General features: G+C 41.1%; 2 protein-coding genes across 3 annotated transcripts in view; both read right to left on the reverse strand.

The window, feature by feature from the left end:
- The window catches only part of LOC126390053 (heme oxygenase-like), a 160,006-nt gene that overhangs the window by 19,532 nt on the left and 121,969 nt on the right, over positions 1–18,505 (reverse strand). The gene's annotated exons all lie outside the window — the stretch shown is intronic.
- On the reverse strand, positions 2,053–10,229 carry lyl1 (LYL1 basic helix-loop-helix family member). 2 transcript variants are annotated; one of them, XM_050044132.1, is made up of 4 exons: positions 9,709–10,229; positions 6,927–8,455; positions 5,398–5,495; positions 2,053–4,618 (listed from the first exon to the last, which is right to left on the reverse strand). In XM_050044132.1, the coding sequence occupies exons 2-4, from the start codon at positions 7,670–7,672 to the stop codon at positions 4,086–4,088; spliced, it is 1,377 nt and encodes a 458-aa protein (XP_049900089.1). In that variant the 5' UTR covers positions 7,673–8,455; positions 9,709–10,229; the 3' UTR covers positions 2,053–4,085. The 2 variants fall into 2 exon arrangements, with proteins under 2 accessions (XP_049900089.1, XP_049900088.1); XM_050044131.1 differs by having other exon boundaries at positions 2,053–4,657.

The following is an 18,505-nucleotide window of genomic DNA, read 5'->3' on the forward strand; positions in this document are numbered from 1 at the left end:
GCCAATGCCCTGTTCTACACCACGCTTACTACATGTTTACTGAAGAAGTCTGAGACACAGTCCCACCGCTTCCTTCTATTGCAGCCGATCATTATCAGATCAATCACAGTAGATCCAAAGATAATTGCACAGAATATTATTATTTATGTATTATTATGACAACAAAGCATACGTCAAAAGGCAAGCTTTACAATTTGCAAAGTGTAAGACTATAATTTGCATTAAACGCAAAAAATGAGCGTGCTGCAGTAAAATTAATCTTTAATTCATAAATTGTTAAATAACTCCCAACAACACAGCAAATCACTGCTGTTGCTGCAAATGTAACTGGTAAAAATTTTAGTATGTGCATTTTCAGAATATTGCTGCAGGCTGCCTCTTTAATCTGTGTGACCCCTGCCTCTGTAATCCTCACTGTGGTTTCACAACGAAGGGTGGGGTGGGGGCTGGAACAGCAGAACGGCTAGCAGCAGCCATAGCAGTGTTGTGAAAGCTGCTCTTCCTGTTGTGCGGTCCTGAAACTGGGTGTATAGGGGTTCCCAGAGCATCCTGGTGGCTCTTTTTTCTGTTTTTCCCCTCTCCCTGTCTCCCATGCAGTGGTTACCACCCCACATGTCCAAACACCCATCAGAGACACACTCACACACACACACACACACACACACACACACACACACACACACACACACACACCCCACCACCCCTCCTCCAGGAAACTCGTTGGCCGTCAATGAGACAGCACTAACTGTTGGCGTTTCCTGGCCACTCGATGGAGCCGAGCATGCAGGCAGAGAGACACCAGCACCGCTACACAGCTGCATCTTACCCCCAAACCTCTCACTTATGCAACCCCCCTCATCAGGCTGAACCCCATCTCTAACCGCATCCCACATCCACCCTGACCTTCCTCACACAACCGCACACCTTCAATTGTTGCTGTTACATAAATCTGTTGCCACTCAATGGCTTGCACACACACACACACACACACACACACACACACAAACAACATGCACAAACATGCTAAAAACATGCAGTGGTGGAATGTAACTAAGTTTAAGTGCTGTACTTAACTACAGTTTTGAGGAACTTGTACTTTACTTGAGTATTTCCATTTTATGCTACTTTATACTCTGACTCTACTACACTTTGGACGCCAGTATAGAAGTTTTTTCCGCTTTATTTATTTGACATTAATTTTCAGATTCAGACTGTTAATACAAAATATGAATCAGCTATGGTGTATCATAATAAATTTAGGTACCCCATAGTTTATAAAGTAATTTGAATAAGCCTCACCTTTATCAACTGCGACATCAGTGATGCACATGAATGCATCGATAATTAAAATCTGGTAATACATTATTCTAAAATGGGTCATTCTGCAGAATCAGTACTATAACATGTTAATATTGTGATGCTTATACTTACAAATGCAAGATTTTGAATGTATGACTTATACTTGTAACAGTATTTTAACACTGTGCCATCGCTAGTTTTACTTAAGTAAAAAGTCTGAGCACTTCTTCCACCACTCCTCTCTAAATCAGCTGCCTGGGAAAACTCCAACGCTTCATGGGACAACAATAAAATCAGCAGTTTATATTTACCTTTAGGGTGTCACATCACTCACTATTTTTATTTTTCATTTTTTGACTGGTGTTGTTTATGGCTCCCTTGACAAAAGTACCATTATTAATCTGTCATTCTGGTGAGCAGCACAAACAAACACCATGGAGTACTGCTTTGACTATTCAGCCCATACTGTATAAAGTGTGGTGACAGGTTGCTGTGTTTTTCTATTAGCATGTGGACACGTGATTTATTTACATGTTATTGTTTAGAATTCACATTTAATTTTTTTTAATAACCCAGTAGCATTGCTTTTGTAGCTCCAACATCTGATGGTTATTGTGATCATCTTGTGCTGAGATTTCTGTGTATACTTTGAGGATACACAAATGTTCCTTAAATGTCTGACAAACACGGCAAATCGTTGAGAAATCGTGCTGACAGAGAGCAGTCTTTGTAGCGCAATAAGAGGATGTCAAATAAGGAACAGCAAACTAAAACACACTTTATTTCTGTCTGGTACAAGTGTGTCACAATGTCAGGGTGGGACCATTGGCCCTGCTTCTCTGACAGTAAGAACAGCAGGAACATCAAAAACTGCAACTTCGATTCATGAATGCATTACATGCACTTCTCTGCAGGCACAACAGAGAATGTGGCACTCTTAAAGGTGGAGTCTGCAATTCTGGAGACAGATTGCTGGTATTTGAGCCCAACTCCCAAACACATTTACCCCTCCTGTCAGTGCTCCTTCAGAAGCTCTGTGTACCGTCCCTCTCAGTCCCACTGCCTTTCTCTTTATGCAACCATGGCCTTTTCCCTCTCCTGTGCACGAGCACGGCACAATAGTGTCATGTGGCTCAGTCTGACCGAGTCTGTGTTTCCAATTTACAAAGTGAGGCTGTGTATGAACACAAAATTTTTTTGTCAGTGCACACACAGAGCAGACAGCTAGCTGACCGTGAAGAGATATTTGCTGCATTTAACAAATTTTGTTGGATTAGAATCACAGACTGCACCTTTAAATCACCATAATTGTACTTGGGCAGTGCTGATTATATACATGTACATTTCTGAGGCTGCATTTAGACTGGAACAGAAAATCTGCTTTTTCATCATCTTTGAGAGATGTATCATCTCTATGGATCCACAAAGGGGGAATTTAGGATCCTGAATTTCTTGATTGAGAAAAAATCAGCCTGGTCTCTCAGAAATACTTGAAATGACCACGACCTCTTAACACCCCATTGGTGGCACATGTGCCACCATATTGGTGACCCATGTGTTAAATTTATGTGTGCCAGCACCATGGAAACAGTGCCAATGGAAAGTCAATAAGAATCTGTTGCCGTGTTGGACACACAAATTCCCATTACACAGTGGGTGGTGGTTTATGTTATGACCCCATAGGTAACATGAAGAGCAACAACATCCGTGTAGTGAAGTGGTTGGTGTGGTGGGTGGGTCAACCAAATACAGGACTGTCCCTCAGGAGACTGCTGTTTGTGTCATTTTTTAAAACCAAAAGTCAGCATTGGCTTATGTTAACTTTACGTATTGTGTAAGTAGGATTTATTTTCACTGAAAACACTAACTTTTTGTAAACCTCGCCAAGTTTTTCTTTTACCTGCGACCAGCAGCTCGCTCTGTTGGTTGGATGGTTGGTCAGTCGGTTGATCCACCCTTTCACAGCCACAGGTTTTTCTCTGGGGGGTTGGGGGAGTGGCCCATTGCAAAAAGGTCCCTAACCTCCAAACAAATTCAGATATTTGCCTTAGAATTTGTGGATAGATTGGTTATAATTAGTCAAATGAAAGCTGATTAACTGTTTATGCCGTTTGACAAAAAGGGGCAGATGCATGCGAGGACGGGGTCGCAGCTAGTGCATATTTGCTTGGTTTTCCCTAAACCTACCCGAGTAGTTTTGGTTCCTAGACCTTACAAAACTGCAACAGTTTCACAAGTCAACCACGTATTCAAAATTGTGACCGCTCTAGCACGTAATTGTAACACATTTCATGTCACAACTACTTAATGTGGTGTTAAGAGGTCATGGTCATTTCACACATTTCTGTGAGATCAGGTTGGAAAACATTGTTGAATTTTTGTTATTAACACTAAAAAAAGTCAAAACAAACACTCCTCAATTTCCAGGATCATGTTGTGAATCCACATTGTTTGATAGTGAGGTTAGACCTTAATTAGATATAAAACATGTTTGAGTCTGTTCAAAATGTTCTGTGATGTTTCATGCCTCAACTTGCCCCACAGCACAGTTCAGTATTTTCCTAAAACACAGAGCATCACACTCAAATGTTTGCACATCACTGGAAAAGACATAGAGACAGTTAAAACAGCAAACGTTTCCCAAAAATCTTACTTATTTCACTACTTTGGAGCTGTAGAGAGAATCACACCAGCTCTGTATCTGGCGGCGATTGTGTGTCCTGTCCGTCAGTGTGACATTTAAACTCCCAGTGGCTGCACACCTCTTTGTTTGCTGTCTTTTGGTGTCACCGCTCATCATTTGTTGCTGCCACCATCCTTATCTGACCCTTGACCTTTCCCAGAATGCCATGGGTCACCAAAGAGGTCTTAGCCCCAAAGCTCTCCTCACTGTCCGTGTCACCATAGCAACTGGATGTTGCTGGGGAGTTAGCCAGAGCAATGACTGAGTCAGTTGAGTCTCTGTCTCTGTGGAGCGTCGCGGGGCGGGCTGAGGATGGTGGGGCGGCGTGGGACAGAGGAGGGGTGTTGCACTGAAAAAGAGGGTTCCGTTTATTTCTGTCCAATTCAGCTGCGGTGCTCTCGTCCTCATCCTCAGTCGAGTCCCTGTTCTTGTCCTGTGCCTGGTCATTGAGCAGAGTGACCAAGAAGTTGATGTATTTCACAGCCAGACGGAGGATTTCATTCTTGCTGAGCTTCTTGTCGGGTGGGTGTGTGGGAATGAGTTTCCTCAGCTCAGAGAACGCCCCGTTCACGTTCTGCTGCCGCCAGCGCTCGCGGCTGTTGGTGAAGACACGGCGAGCGAGTTTTTGAGGAGGGCCTGTTAGACACACATAATCACTGTCTGAGTGTGCAGGGCCTTAAAGGATATAAAAAGAAAGTTATTTTTACTCTTATTGTCAACAAATCCCATTAAAAAGACCAAAACCAACAATGATCTTCGTATTTTTTTTAGACTGTTGTCCTTTATTCCTTTGTGCCATAGAACGCTAGCCTGGAAATCCAGACCCAAATCTAGAAAGATTTAGGCTGAAGTTCTCGCTGAGCAAATTCAAATTCAAATTGCGCTCTAGCGAGAACTCTGGATTTCCAGGGTAATAGAACGCAGCTGTGGTCCACAATCTATTAAAATAATGTCAGTGGGCCACTGGGACAACTTCATTTATTACGGTATATCTGAGTCAATCCCACGTATACTGCTTTGCTGCTGCAAATACTCACAAGAGCATCAAATGCGTATTAATCCACCACTGAAAAAGTCCCCCGACAAATGCACTTTTTATTTCTATGTGAGTAACATTTGTTAAAAACTACAGTGCCCAGCTTTTTGAGGGAATTATTTAACCTTTTAAGAACAACTGGGCTTGCAGCTGAAAGCCACAGACACATTGTTGCTGTTGGTTTTTCTCACAAGACTTGCTGACAATAAGGAAAATACAAAATATTGGCAACCTCATCATTGAAATATTAACCTTCTCCATTATGTGGGCAGCAATTCCATCCATACAACTGTGTCAAACATGCAAACATTAACATACTGTAACAATGGCTGTATCAGTATTGATGACTGATTCTTTATTTGGTCACACAGAAACTCACAGTCATTGATCTCCACCTCAAAGTGTGACGAGGGTCTTCTCTTGATGCGGCTGTTGTTGATGACACCATAGTTCCCTCCTGAGGGACCCAGGTATGAACTGAAGGCAGAAACACAGCAAAATGTGTGAAAATGTGACTCTTTTGTAACTGCACTCAGAATCAACTGCAGCTAAATATAACAGCTTACAATGTAAAGTCATTCTCGCATCTCTTTACGTAAAGAAGCCTTGGAGAGTGAGTGGAGAAATCAAGAAGATGGTGGAAGCCATTAGCTGCAGTGTGATTATGTTGGTGGCGCTGATTGAGTGTGCATGCAGAGTTTTAGCCCAGTCTCATTAAGTGTGGTTACTAGCTGATTCTACTTCAGGGGGATGAAATAGATCAATGCTTCCTGCTACAAACAGACCAGAGAGAAGTGAGGAGGGAATCTTATTCCCAGACCTCCATGACAGATGGTGGAACCTTAGATGTCGAAAAAAAATCCTACTTTTTACACAGCTGATGCTTCTTTGTTACAGAAAGAAACTGTGAGGAAAATCCTTTTTGGAGTAGAGAATAGATGAACAGTAGGAGGCCTTTGATAATGTCTGCAAATGAGTGCCTTTCTTCATGAGTGTTTGCTAAGAGTTGCCAACTCTACGGGCCCAAAAAGTGCTTTAAGAGTTGTGTTTTGTTGTCTTTTGGCAGTTCAACGACTAAATTTAGCTGCAATTAAAAGTAGAGGTATAGTTTCAAAAGTGATCACTTCAGGGTTTTGGTACTAAATGCACACAAAAAAACTTCCCTGATGCAACTCATGTTCTGCAAACAAGTGTCCTGATGAGTAAATTTAACGTGAGAAATGTGAGGCTCCTTCAGTGCAGCACACATCCTGCTGTCAATTCTGCTTAACCGTGCAGCGTAGCCACAATTAATCACAATGGGAAGTCGTGAAATCCCAGCAGTTGAGGTTTCATATGAAACAGAAAACTGTTGCCAATGAGACGGCATCATCATCACCAGTAACATGACTATATCGTTAACAGTTCCACATCTGTTTGCCTTCCTGACGAAAAGGAGGTCAATGAGCATTTATTTTTCTTTTATTTAATATATATATGCTGCATGATGTTTCCTGGAGGGCTGAAGTTATAGTATTTTCCATATTTCAGATTTCCTTGCAGGATTGAATGCATCTTCAAGAATTACTTAACTGCTCATGAACATCTGGATATTGGGTGACACTATCAGAGCTGTCTGTTAATACTGTGGTTCCCAACATTGGGGTTGCAAAAAAAGAGAAGTTGCCAGATGATTAAATAGAAAAGAAAAAATGTAAAAACAAAATTACATTGAATATTTTCTGACTTTTCACCACCCTTTGCTTTTTTTCTAGTGTAATAGAAACCTTTGCTTCTTTAGGCCCCAAAAATTATTAAAATACAACAATTTAAGAAGTGAAAATCAGTCTGTTCAGCACGATGAGGGTCTGAGGAGGTCATAAAGTGAAACTGTTGCTTATTGATGAATCTATTAAAGCCAAATCTCACCTGGTGAAAAAGGGGTGTGCAGACAGGTACTGCTGAGGCAACAGCGGCCCTGGGGACGGAGCTGAAGGGCCCCCAGAAGCTCCATGGCTCGCCACAGGCAAACCAGCCAGCTGACTGCGGCGAAGATCCCCATGTGGCCCGTGTAGGAGGTTAGGGATTGGGTGGAGGGCAGTTAAAGGAGTATTAGGGAGTGGGAGAGGGGGTTTGCTGTGACCAAGACTGATGACTGGAATGTGTGGAGGAAGAGGAGAGGGTGATGAAGATGAAGGGAAGGTTGCAGTGGAGGTTGGAGGTGGTAGAGGACACGGGGAGGTCTTGGCTGGTGCCGGGAGGAGTGGAGGTGGAGAGGAAAGAGTTGGGGACCCGTTGGCAGAGGCAGCACAAGCTGTGGTGCTCTTCGGTCCTCCTCGCTTCTCCTCCACCTCCTCCTCCTCTGTCTCCATGACAATGGGCTCAGGTGCAGCAGCTTTATCTGAGTTGTGACTGGTTAACACCGTCGTCGTGGCAATGGGGGACTGAATCGAGCCAGCAGAGGGGGCATCCGTGTGTCCCTTGTGCCCTGTCTTATTAGGTGGATGTGGGCTGCTGATAGCATCCGAGGACGCTAAAGTTTTGTTCTGGAGGGGACTGTGCTGCTCCACGGAGGCACAGGATGGGGAGGAGGCGGAGGAAGAGGAGGAGGAGGAAGGGCGAGGTAGATCAGGGGGTGAGGCAGGTGGACCGTCGGGGTTCAGCTTCTCCATCATAGTGCCAAACTCCGGTTCCTCCTAGCTGCCCAGCGTGTGTGCTGTGAGCGTGTGTCAGTGTGTCTTTATATATGTGTAAGAGTAACTACCATGCTCCTATACCACCTGCAGCTTGTCCTAAAGGGACCTTTAAACCTCTTCTAACCAAGTGTGTGTGCGTGCGTGTGTGTGTGTGTGTGTGTGTGTGTTTCTTCCTTTAAACCCTTTATTTCCTTGTCCTTTGTTCCGCTTTCCTGCAGATTATGCAATGCGTTGCTGCTCTACCTCACTAGAAATGTAGATTTTCCTCTGGCCAACCTGAAATCCATCAGTTTTTCTTATCATAGCCAGGGTCAGTATGTGAATCATCTACCCATCAGTCCAGACTATATGTGCTTCGCATAGAGCTACAGCTGCCCTCTGATCCCCCCATCATTCCTGCCTCTGCTGGCTGTATCTAGAGTGTGAGTAAACGTGAGCCTGTATTCATTCCCTTCTTTTAACATTACAGAGGGTGCCAGGGAAACAAATGTTTCAGTCCTTGCAGTCTTCAACGGAGGGCTACTTCTCTGGTGTTGTCTCTGGGCGCGGCGTGGAGCCGGGGTGGTTGTTGTGGTCTGGGTTTTTCTCACAGTACATCCTGAGCAGCAGATTCTAGGTTTTGAATGAGTCTCCAGTGGCTGCTCTTAATGAGTCTGTCCGTCTAGCTGTCTGTCTACGTGTATTTTGAGGATGTGAGTCAAAATCCTTTTCAGCATTCAAAATGTCCCAGACCCCCCGAAGATTGGATTGATATCAAAGAGTCTGTTGAACAAAAGAAAAACGCACTCAGGATATATATTTGTAATATATTTAGTAAAAGCAATAAGACATGAAAATGTGCTCAAAGGTCAAATTCTGCAGATGAGCACCACAAGAGTGTGTACTGACATTTAAGCAGTAGCTGCTGTTGGTTTGTTTCCTCAGTGGAAGCTGGACTACAGTTTAAAATCTGAATTTTATCCATGAAAATGTACAGATTCATCTTATACTGCTGCCTCGATGGGATGTTAAAATGCAGAATACCAAGTTAATTCACTGTTACACTCTGCATTTGTTTTTACTCTACTTTGCAAGAGTGCGTAACACTCATTATTTCTCAGGTTTTGCAATCGCAAAGTGTTCCTGTTTTGTCTTTTCTAGTGGTCATGACTTTATTTTGAACAGTTCCCTCTTTCACAATGGTATGGACAACACTCACAGGTAGTTTCTTTTATCATTTGATTTTGCAGCAGTGTTATATTTACTGGCACATAAGTATCTTGATAAGAAAAATCCTTAGAGAGGCTACAGAGAGTTACAGGTGTATATTTAGAAGTTTTTAGTTTAAAATACTTTTTTTTTTGCTAAAAACATCATCAGCCTCACACACTAAGATAATTCATTTTGCTGTGGTAGCAGAGAAACAAAGCAGTTTGAATACACATATGCTACACATATTTTGTGTAGCATATTTTAATAAAGAATATATTTACCGCATTTGATTTTTAGTCAAGCCTGTATTCTCTGGCACAATAACCTCAAATAAAATATATTTAAAAACTGTGATAAACCTAGCTATATGTCACCAATATTTCATTAAAATATTCTTTATTTATAATAAATATATATAATTGCACCACATCTATGCCCTTTATTTCTGTCCATTTATATATTCCTTATATTATTGTTTAGGCCAAATGCACATTATATTGTATATTTATTGTAACCAGTAGACTGGTCAGATAAAAAACACATAAAATTCAACTTTTAACAGAACAATCCATCACAACAAACCATCTGACATGACTTTATATTAAATTTCTATCTTTTCTAATTGCTTTAAATTCACCAAATTTGAGTACCAGTTTTCAACAGGAACTATTTCACCATAATTACATGCTGTATGTGACATATGGCACATAGAGACTACAGTCAGATCCTTTTTTTGTTTAAAATAATTGCTAGTGGACGTAAGCCGCTCATGTACTACAGACTGCATAAAAAAATAAATAAATTATATTATATTCAGTACTCACAGATACATTGTGATATCCAGTGTGGCTCGTCTGTCAGTCATGCAAAATCCGTCAGAGTTCAAGTGATCTGCAAACGCACATGTTGTATCTCCTCAGTGTTGAACGCCCTCCTCCTCTTCTTCTTCCTCCTCCTCCTCCTCCTTCAGGTCGCTCACACTCCACTGCAGCCTGTGAGTGTCTGTCTGTCAATCTCTGATGTCAGAACTGTCAGACACCTGTCAAAACACTCCTCATACCCATGTCAATCTCTTTAAAAATCTTTAATCAAAAATAAAAAAATGATTAAAGTCCCAGATGTTCACAAAGAGATGAAGTCAGAATTAGACCGTCCAATTTGTTCATCGTTGTGAAGTTGCTCCTTTGAACGAAGGCACACTCAAAACGTGGAGATGTTCTCTGCCTGCCACCCCTGTCCATATGTCACTTTCACCACTCTCTCTTTCACTGTCCCGTCTATCCCTTCCTTCACTCACTCTCTTCGCCAAGAAGACACAATGCTGTAGCTGGTTGCCAGTCGAAGAGCTCTGGTACTGGCAAGTGTGAGGAGGGAGAGAGAGAGAGAGAGAGAGAGAGAGAGAGAGAGAGAGAGGGGAGAGAGAGGGAACCATGTTGCATGAGAGTTTTCCGCTCCCTGCTGGACAAGAGGATGTGCTAGTACAATATGGTGGCTGCTGATAAGAGCCTCAAAAGCTGCCTGTGGCCTGCAGATAAGGAACCTCCACCACCCCTCCTCCCCACCTCCACCACCAATACCAACACACACACACTTTTCACAACACTCACACACACAAGCAGCTTTGCGCCTACATGCGTGTATGCACACACACACACACACATCACAGTAGACTGGTCAGTCTGAGACTTTGAAGGGACCTGGACTGTTTCCAAGAAAATATCTGCAAGTGCACTTATATCACAATATAATAAATGGACAATGGTACACACATGCTCATGCTTCTTCATACACAGGCAATGACAAAAGAGGCCGCCGGGGAATCACCTATTATCTATCTTAAAATATCTGCTATTAATGGTCATTTTAGCATCTTGATTATGAGCAATGAATCCGTTATTATGTCTCTTTGTGGCAGCATTATTATAAAAACACATATTTTCTTTTGTTCTGGATCTGAGACAAATTGATGTAATAAAGGAGGTGAGGAGAGATGTAACATGAAGGAGAGAAGAGGAGCGGCTGTTCCTCAATAGAGCTGCAACAATTAGTTGTTTATATGTTCAGTCGATTAAAAGAAAATGAATCTTACTTTGATAATCAATTAATCGTTTGAGTCATTTTTAAGCCAAAATGTCAAACATTTCCATGTTCCAGCTTCTTAAACGGGAAAATTTGCTGCCTTTTTTTTCTCATTTATGACAGTAAGTGGAGAGTCTTGGGGTTTTAGAGTGTTGGTTGGACAAAAGAAACAAAATAAAGACGTGACTTTGGTTTCTGGGAAATTATGATGAACATTTTTCCCGTTTTTTCTAATTTTATAGACTGAATGATTATTCAAATAATCATGAAAATAACTGGCAGATTAGTCGATAATTAAAATACTTGCTAGTTGCAGCCCTATTTCTGAGTAGAGCTTTTCTTTTATTAAAGGTAATTGTCTTATCCTGGTTATGATCTCACTAGGTCCATTTATTAATTATTAGATCAACACATAATTAATCTATTTTGATTATTGATCAAGAATTGAAAAAAACACCAATCAGTACTTAGTTTCAGCTCTCAGCTGTAAGGATGTAATCTCACCTGTGATATTAAACTAAATATATTAAATAGTTTTTGAGAGTTGGCTGTTCAAAAAAGCAGTTTCATTCAAAATTATCGTAGCCATTTCCCCCTTTTACTAGCCTTATTAAAAGCTAGAGAAAAGAAATAATCAATCAATTTAGAAAATAATCTGCAAACTAATTGATGATGAAAGTAATTATTAGTTGCAGCCCTTACTTCCAGTAAATATAGATGTGTCACAGTGTTGTTCAAACCCAATAGATCTCTATTTATTGGACAGCAGACAGATTTGGGGCTGGAGATTTTCTGTTATGACATCAGAGCACACCTGTGTCACCGATGACCAACACACCAGTCGTCATCATGGTAACTTTCCTCCCAAGAGCTCCCAAACTTCCTTCCTAAATCTATCTCTCACCCCATTCTCCTCTGCGCTCACCCATTCCTGTTCATCACAAAGTCTCTCTCTGTCTGTCTCAACCTCAGGGTCAGCACCACTTTTACATTCCCTCAGTCATTTCCTTCTTAGACAGACTGTAACACAAACATTATAAAGGCTTTACAGTTACGTGACCTTCAAGGTCCTGGGAAAGAAAGAAAGCATTGCTGAGCAACTGCCCAATAAATCTGTCATCACCTTCATCATCATCGTCATTGTTGATTTTTTTCATTGTAGTCATCATCATCATTATAAACAATAACTGCACTGGGGTCTAATCATGCTGAAATAATAATAGTACAATCAGAGTGCAGACAGTGTCATCTATCGGTCTGTCACACTCGTGTGCCTTCGGCAGCTGTGGTTCCAGTTGATCGCGCTCTGTGGGCCAGAATAACGTTGCAGTGGCACTGCTGTGCCTGCAGATGCTGCATGAAATTTGCCTGTAATATATAAAAAGCTACACAGGGGACAGACAGAAATCCTTTGGGCTTAACTTTTCCTGTGCTTTATGCTCCTGTTAAAAGTCACAAAGTTCAATACTGTCACACAATATGGTTTTGGTTCTTTAAGGGTGTTTGTTTTGTGCCTGTTGCTTTTTGCCTTCATTCAAAATAAAACTCTAATGACACTTTAAAATGCCTTTAGCTTTTCAGTGTTTGTTTATGATTATCTGTGGATATATGTGCTGCTAGGAAATCACATGATGAAAAATAAATACTGTACACTGTCGAAGTCAAGACAGAAGCCTTTCATTGTTCTGGGCCAAATATTTGATTTCCAAGTGAAAACGGGTTGGGAGAAAAACACTTAATATGTAAAAAGATTGTACTATCGTTTTATTTCCAGTATTTTTCTGTTTTCATGCATTTATTAGCATTAAATACATGACAATACATATATACATTAAAAACTGTATTTTGAATAGTTTCGATCCTATTTTTTTTTTTACTTTTTAGTGATTGACAGTGGCATAGATAGACTTTAACTTAAATCAAAAATAAAAACAGGTTGGGAGAGAAGCAAAATACAAGTGCAAGTATAAAGAGTGGATATTATTAGAATGATAAGTACTGACTGTTTGGACATTATTACAGCCGTCTGTGTCTTTTTCTTGTATATTGGATTCCTGCCAGTTTAACTGAGTTTAAGCTGAAAAAAGGATACCATGAATGTGCTAAACAAACAAAAACAAATACACTGCAACTATAAACCACACTGATGCAGTTTTAGTTTCAAAAGCCTCTTAATTTCTTTAACTTTGTAAAGATAAAAAACAAATCAGAGAACATTTTGGTTTCCCCCTCTCTTACTGTAAAAGCCTGATTTCTCAGATAGTCACAGTTTTCTGGTTTTCAGCTCTCTCAAAAGACCCAGAAGACAAGTCGTTGACTTTCTCATATACGGCTCAGTGTGAACACCCAAACTGTAAACGGAGAATAATAATAGAAACAAACGATAACAGACAGCTTCCGCTTTTCCCTTGAGTGAGGAAGAAATCAAGAGAGGATTGTTTTAATCTCAGAGCTGCGCTGTCACGCCTCTCTCCTGGCTACCTCAAAATACCCAGCTCGATAAATTGAGTATCTATGGGAGAGCCATTGTGCATGACTGAAGGGTGTGTGTATGTGTGTGTGTGTGTGTGTGTGTGTGTGTGTGTGTGTGTGTGTGTACTTGTATGTATGTGTGAAAGCCAGGGTCAGGCTATTTGTTAAAATACCCTGGAGACGTCAGTTATAATAAGAGTAAATGTAAAGGTGCTCTCTCTCTCTCTCTCTCTCTCTCTCTCTCTCTCTCTCTCTCTCTCTCTCTCTCTTTCTCTCTCTCTTTGTGTGTGTGTGTGTGTGTGTGTGTGCGCACCTGCAGAAACAACATTGATCTTCTTGCTGGCCCAGTAAACATGTGTGGGTGAGAAGTGGAAAATGAAAAGCTTGTGGCCTTTTCGCGGTAAAGTACCAGCTGCTAAACTGTCGTCCAAGAACCAAAATAAATATGACATTAACTATCTTTACAGACATACTGTACATACAGTGTGTTTCTTTGATGGGTAGCAGAAGTAAAGCCTGGTTATCAGATTTTAAACTGTAAAATTTTGCAGCAAAATGAATTCATTGCATTGCCTAACTGAGCAGTACAGCAGGCCATGACAGAGCTGAAGAGTCCAAAATAAGGGAAACTGTTGTAGTTTATTAGCTACGTTGCACCACTGACTCCCCTGTCACAGCAACTGCGCCACAAAAGAGAGACAATTTACAGTTTTAAGACAGGAGATGATGGTATTAATCTTTTTGTCGGGCCACAGGGCTAATGGCTTGGGTCAATAGGTAAGGCTAGCCCTGTAGCCACTTACAATATAGGTTTGCAAGCTCATTAGCTTTTTTTCTTTCTTCAATGAGCCTTTATTGAGTACAGTGATGTACCCGCCCAGGAACAAGATGCCTGCATGTAGAAAAAAATGCTTGGGAAAGTTTTTATGTTCATGGATAGCTAGCATGTTACCAGTTACCTTTCTGGCCACAGTATTTCACCAGTTAGCCTTGAGAGGAAGCCTGTATGTCAACAAGCTTCTACAACCAAACATTCCACAATGACACCCATATAAATTTTGCTGAGCCACTGTCTGAGGTGACCACCCCTTTAAAGTGCTTTAAAGTAAGACTATCTAACAAAGGGCATGGTCACACATAAGCAAAATTAATATATATTAATATTATTAATATTAACCTCATATTTGCTGCTATTCAGTCTGAGTGGATTTGCATCTTCCCTTTGTGGTGAAAGGAGAAATTGATTGTTGCTGTGTTCAACTAGCCGATATTGTACGATATTGGCCATGAAACCAGTGCTCACCGGAAACATAATTGAACAACTTATCCATACCCTCATTTTTTCCCGCATGGATTACCGTAACTCTCTATTTACTTGTCTTAACAATGGAGCAGTTAACTGTTTATAGGTAGCCTAGTGCAGAACACGGCAGCATGGCTTCTCAAAAACATTCAACATAAGGAACACATCACTCCAGTCCTGGCCGAATAACAATGGCTCCCCATTCAGTACAAAATTCAGTTTAAGGTTCTACTGGTTACTTCTAAATCCCAACATGGTCTAGCTCTGCTTTACATTTCAGAACTCATAACCCCTTATTCTGCTTTGAAACTCGATGTCTATTTACGTGTATGTGTGCATGTATGTATATGTGTATCAGGGGTCACGTTAACAGGATATTCTCGGTCATTGACCGGTTTTTTACAACAATGACCGGAAAATCTGAAGGCCGTCGGTCATTTGACCGGTTGCAATTACCACCCCTGCCCACTTGGCGGCGGAGTGCACAGTCAGTGGTTTAAGTGGCTGCCGTTTTCACACTGCAGAGAAAAAGTCATTCATCTGCTTCATGTAGCGTTGTTAACATAACGGCCTGGACACACCAGAGGCGTTAGTGCTGCAGAAGTCCTGCGAGTGTACTCGCAGGCGCTTGACTGTCCACACAGGCAGAACACTGAATGAATAGGGCATATTGTTCTGACCATTTTATTTATGTAGTCTGTAGGCTCAGTGACACAAAATTAAAATTGTAATGAAGTGATTAGGGTATTGAAAAATGTGTTCGATTATGCACTGTTGTGTTATTTTAAATTATAAACATGGTACTCCCTCACGTTCCTCAGTGCATGCTGTTGTTATTTTATTTTGAAAATTGGCCGGATTCTCTCGTCTTTTCTGTGTCCGACTTCCTGTTTGGTACGATCTGCTCTATCCAGCTTGACAGAAGCGCTCGCGGCTCGCGTGTAGACCAGACGCCGAACTGAAGCGCTGCGGTGTGTGGATGTCTGTTCATCTTTTCGTTCATGTCCTTATTAATGCACACTTTATAACTTGCTTGTTGGATTTATTAAAAACGAACGAATGAAAACTAAATGTTTTTGAATAGGCTATCTTTATTATCATTTAAAAACGAAAATTAAAATGACCGGTAAAAATAGATTATGACCGGATTTTTACGAACCTGTCGGTCAAAATGACCAGCGACGACAAAGTCTAGCGCAACCTCTGATGTGTATGTACAGGTATGTGTTTATGTATCTTATCTTACTATCGTACTATATAATGACGAAAACTGTGTCTGTCTGTTCCACGTTTTTCTCCTCACTGACTTGGTCAATCCATGTGAAATTTGGTACAGTGGTAGAGGGTCATGGGAGGATATATATGACATCAACTGGCCAAAGGGGGGCGCTATAGCAACTGATTGAAATTGCAAACTTTGAATGGGCATATCTAATGCCCCGTATGTCGTAGAGACATGAAACTTTGCACAGAGATGCCTCTCCTCATGAGGAACAAATTCACATTTTGAATTTTTTTAAAAACACTTAAAATTTATCTCTTCCTGGTAAGTTTGACCAATCTGCATGAATCTCGATGAACATAATCTAGGGACCAATATGTAAAGTTCCCTCTTGGCAAAAGTTGGAAAACTTACTAAAACTGAGCTTCTATAAGGCAATGCATATTGCGGAGGGCGTGGCTCATCATATAGATATGTAGAACAGGACGCCTCAAGGTGACTGGAGAAATTTAACTCTAATTGGCAACTGGGTGGCGCTATAACAACAGAAAAATGCTTAAAAATGGCTAAAATGCGATCGATCGTTGTGGCTCCCTCTGTGGCCCAATGTTGGGGGTTTTTTTTCCTAATTTTTGGTATGACTAAGTCATGGTATGGTATGCTGCTGCAGCAAGGGCGAGCCGCACCTTTCCCACGTGAACTACCAGTGCGCCCCACTTTTAAGTCAATACAACATATAAACACTTTAACTATCTGCCTTTCAACGTGCTACCTCAACTACTAATGTACAGTTTTAGCCCACTAACTATCCCACTATTGGCAATGGTACCACTGTACTTTCAATAAAAACAATCGTACTATTAAATTCACAAAAACTCTGTCTGAATACATTGCTCTTCTTAATGGGTTCAGTTGACTATTTAATCTGCAATTTCCTATGACCTGTATCCCAAACACACACCATGTGAAACTGTACGTGGGCAACTGTGCACTCAATGGGTATGGACTACATTTTATCTATATTTTATTCACATTTTTTGTGAATGATGTTCTTTTTTTTATTAAGAAAACTGGAGAATTATGACACACCAATATTTTTCACCCTCACCAAATACAGTGTGAACTTTCAGTCATAAAAGTGAAATGAACACACGGGGAGGACATACACACACATGCACATGCTCAAGAAAACACACACACACTCCCCAAAGTGGGCTCCATGGCCACGTTTCCTCCACGTCATGTAAACACTATTGTGTGCCGGGCGATAGGGATCACTGGAACCTAATTGTTTGAGGCAATATTCGCAGTGCATTTCATGGAGAAAGTGACAAACAATGCTGCGAGCGCTGGCCGGGACAGGCGCTCTCTGTCCTCCTCTGCCGCGACAGATGTCGACTCTATTTATTTTTCCTGCTTGTCCTGGAAACCGGCCATCCAAGTAAAGAAAATGACAACAAGAACAGTTTGAGTTTATGTGGGAGATTTAGGACAAAACATGAGCATGTGTTTACAGTGCCAGCCTAGAATCTGATCTCACCCACTTACATTAACATGACAGAGACCTGATCCCCATCACCAGAACATCAGGTGCATGTTGCAATATTAACACTAAACACATAATCAAACAGATTTAGTCTTAACTGTTTTGTAAGATTAAAATAGTAGATCAGAGTCTTGTAGGCTGGCTAAATAATTAATTAATAAAAAGATGCCATCTGTTTGAATAAATAAAGAAAAAGTTGAGGAGATTATTTGTGAGTGTAAAAAGCAGCGGAGGAGCTTTACTGCAGCAATATTATCACACTATACACATGATAGATTTGTTTTTTAAAATGTTTGATCAGATATTATAGTAGGTCAGTGTCAGACCTGGTGGAAGAGTACAAAATTTGGACGAAAGCATCGCTTCTAGCCTGAAATGTATCAAATATTTTGAAGAGAAAAAGGACTATTGAGAGACAATCTGTGCACCTATGCATACGTTTAAATGAATAAACTCAAAACTACTTTCTCAATTTCAAAAACTGCCAAAAAGTTGCACCTCAACACACTGCAAAGACCACAGCCAATGGCTAACTAGCACATATGTTTTGTGCCTATGTGAGCGGAAATAACTCTGCATTACCAGCAGGCACTAGCGGCCTGTGTTTGCCATTCAAAAGGGAAACTGGAAGACGGACAGGACGGATTCAAGACGCTAGTTAGCCAGTTCGCACATGAACAACACAACCCGATGCTGATAGAATAAATGATATTTAACTCTTAAGTCATTTGTTTGCTGATTCAAAATGTTGGAGTAGCCAAAAAACAGCTAACAAGAGCCAAGTATTGCCAACGGTGCAGGACACACCACAAAAACTAGGGGGACAGATGCTCTCCATCAGCCCGGTGTTGACCAACAGCTGACCGTCAGGCTTGGTGTGTCAGGGCTCTAACATTTCACTCCTTTAACATATTTGGACTCACAGTGGACAGTCTTAAAACATGGTGACTATTACCCACAGTGCAACTCCACACAGGCAAGCGGCTAATAACCTCCAGG

Source organism: Epinephelus moara, chromosome 5 (genome assembly GCF_006386435.1).
Source record: "Epinephelus moara isolate mb chromosome 5, YSFRI_EMoa_1.0, whole genome shotgun sequence".
Taxonomy (NCBI): Eukaryota; Metazoa; Chordata; class Actinopteri; order Perciformes; family Serranidae; genus Epinephelus; species Epinephelus moara.

What these genes read in the sequence shown, in the direction of transcription:
- lyl1 (XM_050044131.1), bottom strand. Translation starts at nt 7,672, where the DNA reads ATGATGGAGAAGCTGAACCCCGACGGTCCACCTGCCTCACCCCCTGAT. An exon ending in GCACACCCCTTTTTCACCAG is followed by an intron (nt 5,496 to 6,926) that starts GTGAGATTTGGC and finishes TTCTGCCTTCAG; the next exon opens with TTCATACCTGGGTCCCTCAG. An exon ending in TGAGGTGGAGATCAATGACT is followed by an intron (nt 4,658 to 5,397) that starts GTGAGTTTCTGT and finishes ATATCCTTTAAG; the next exon opens with GCCCTGCACACTCAGACAGT.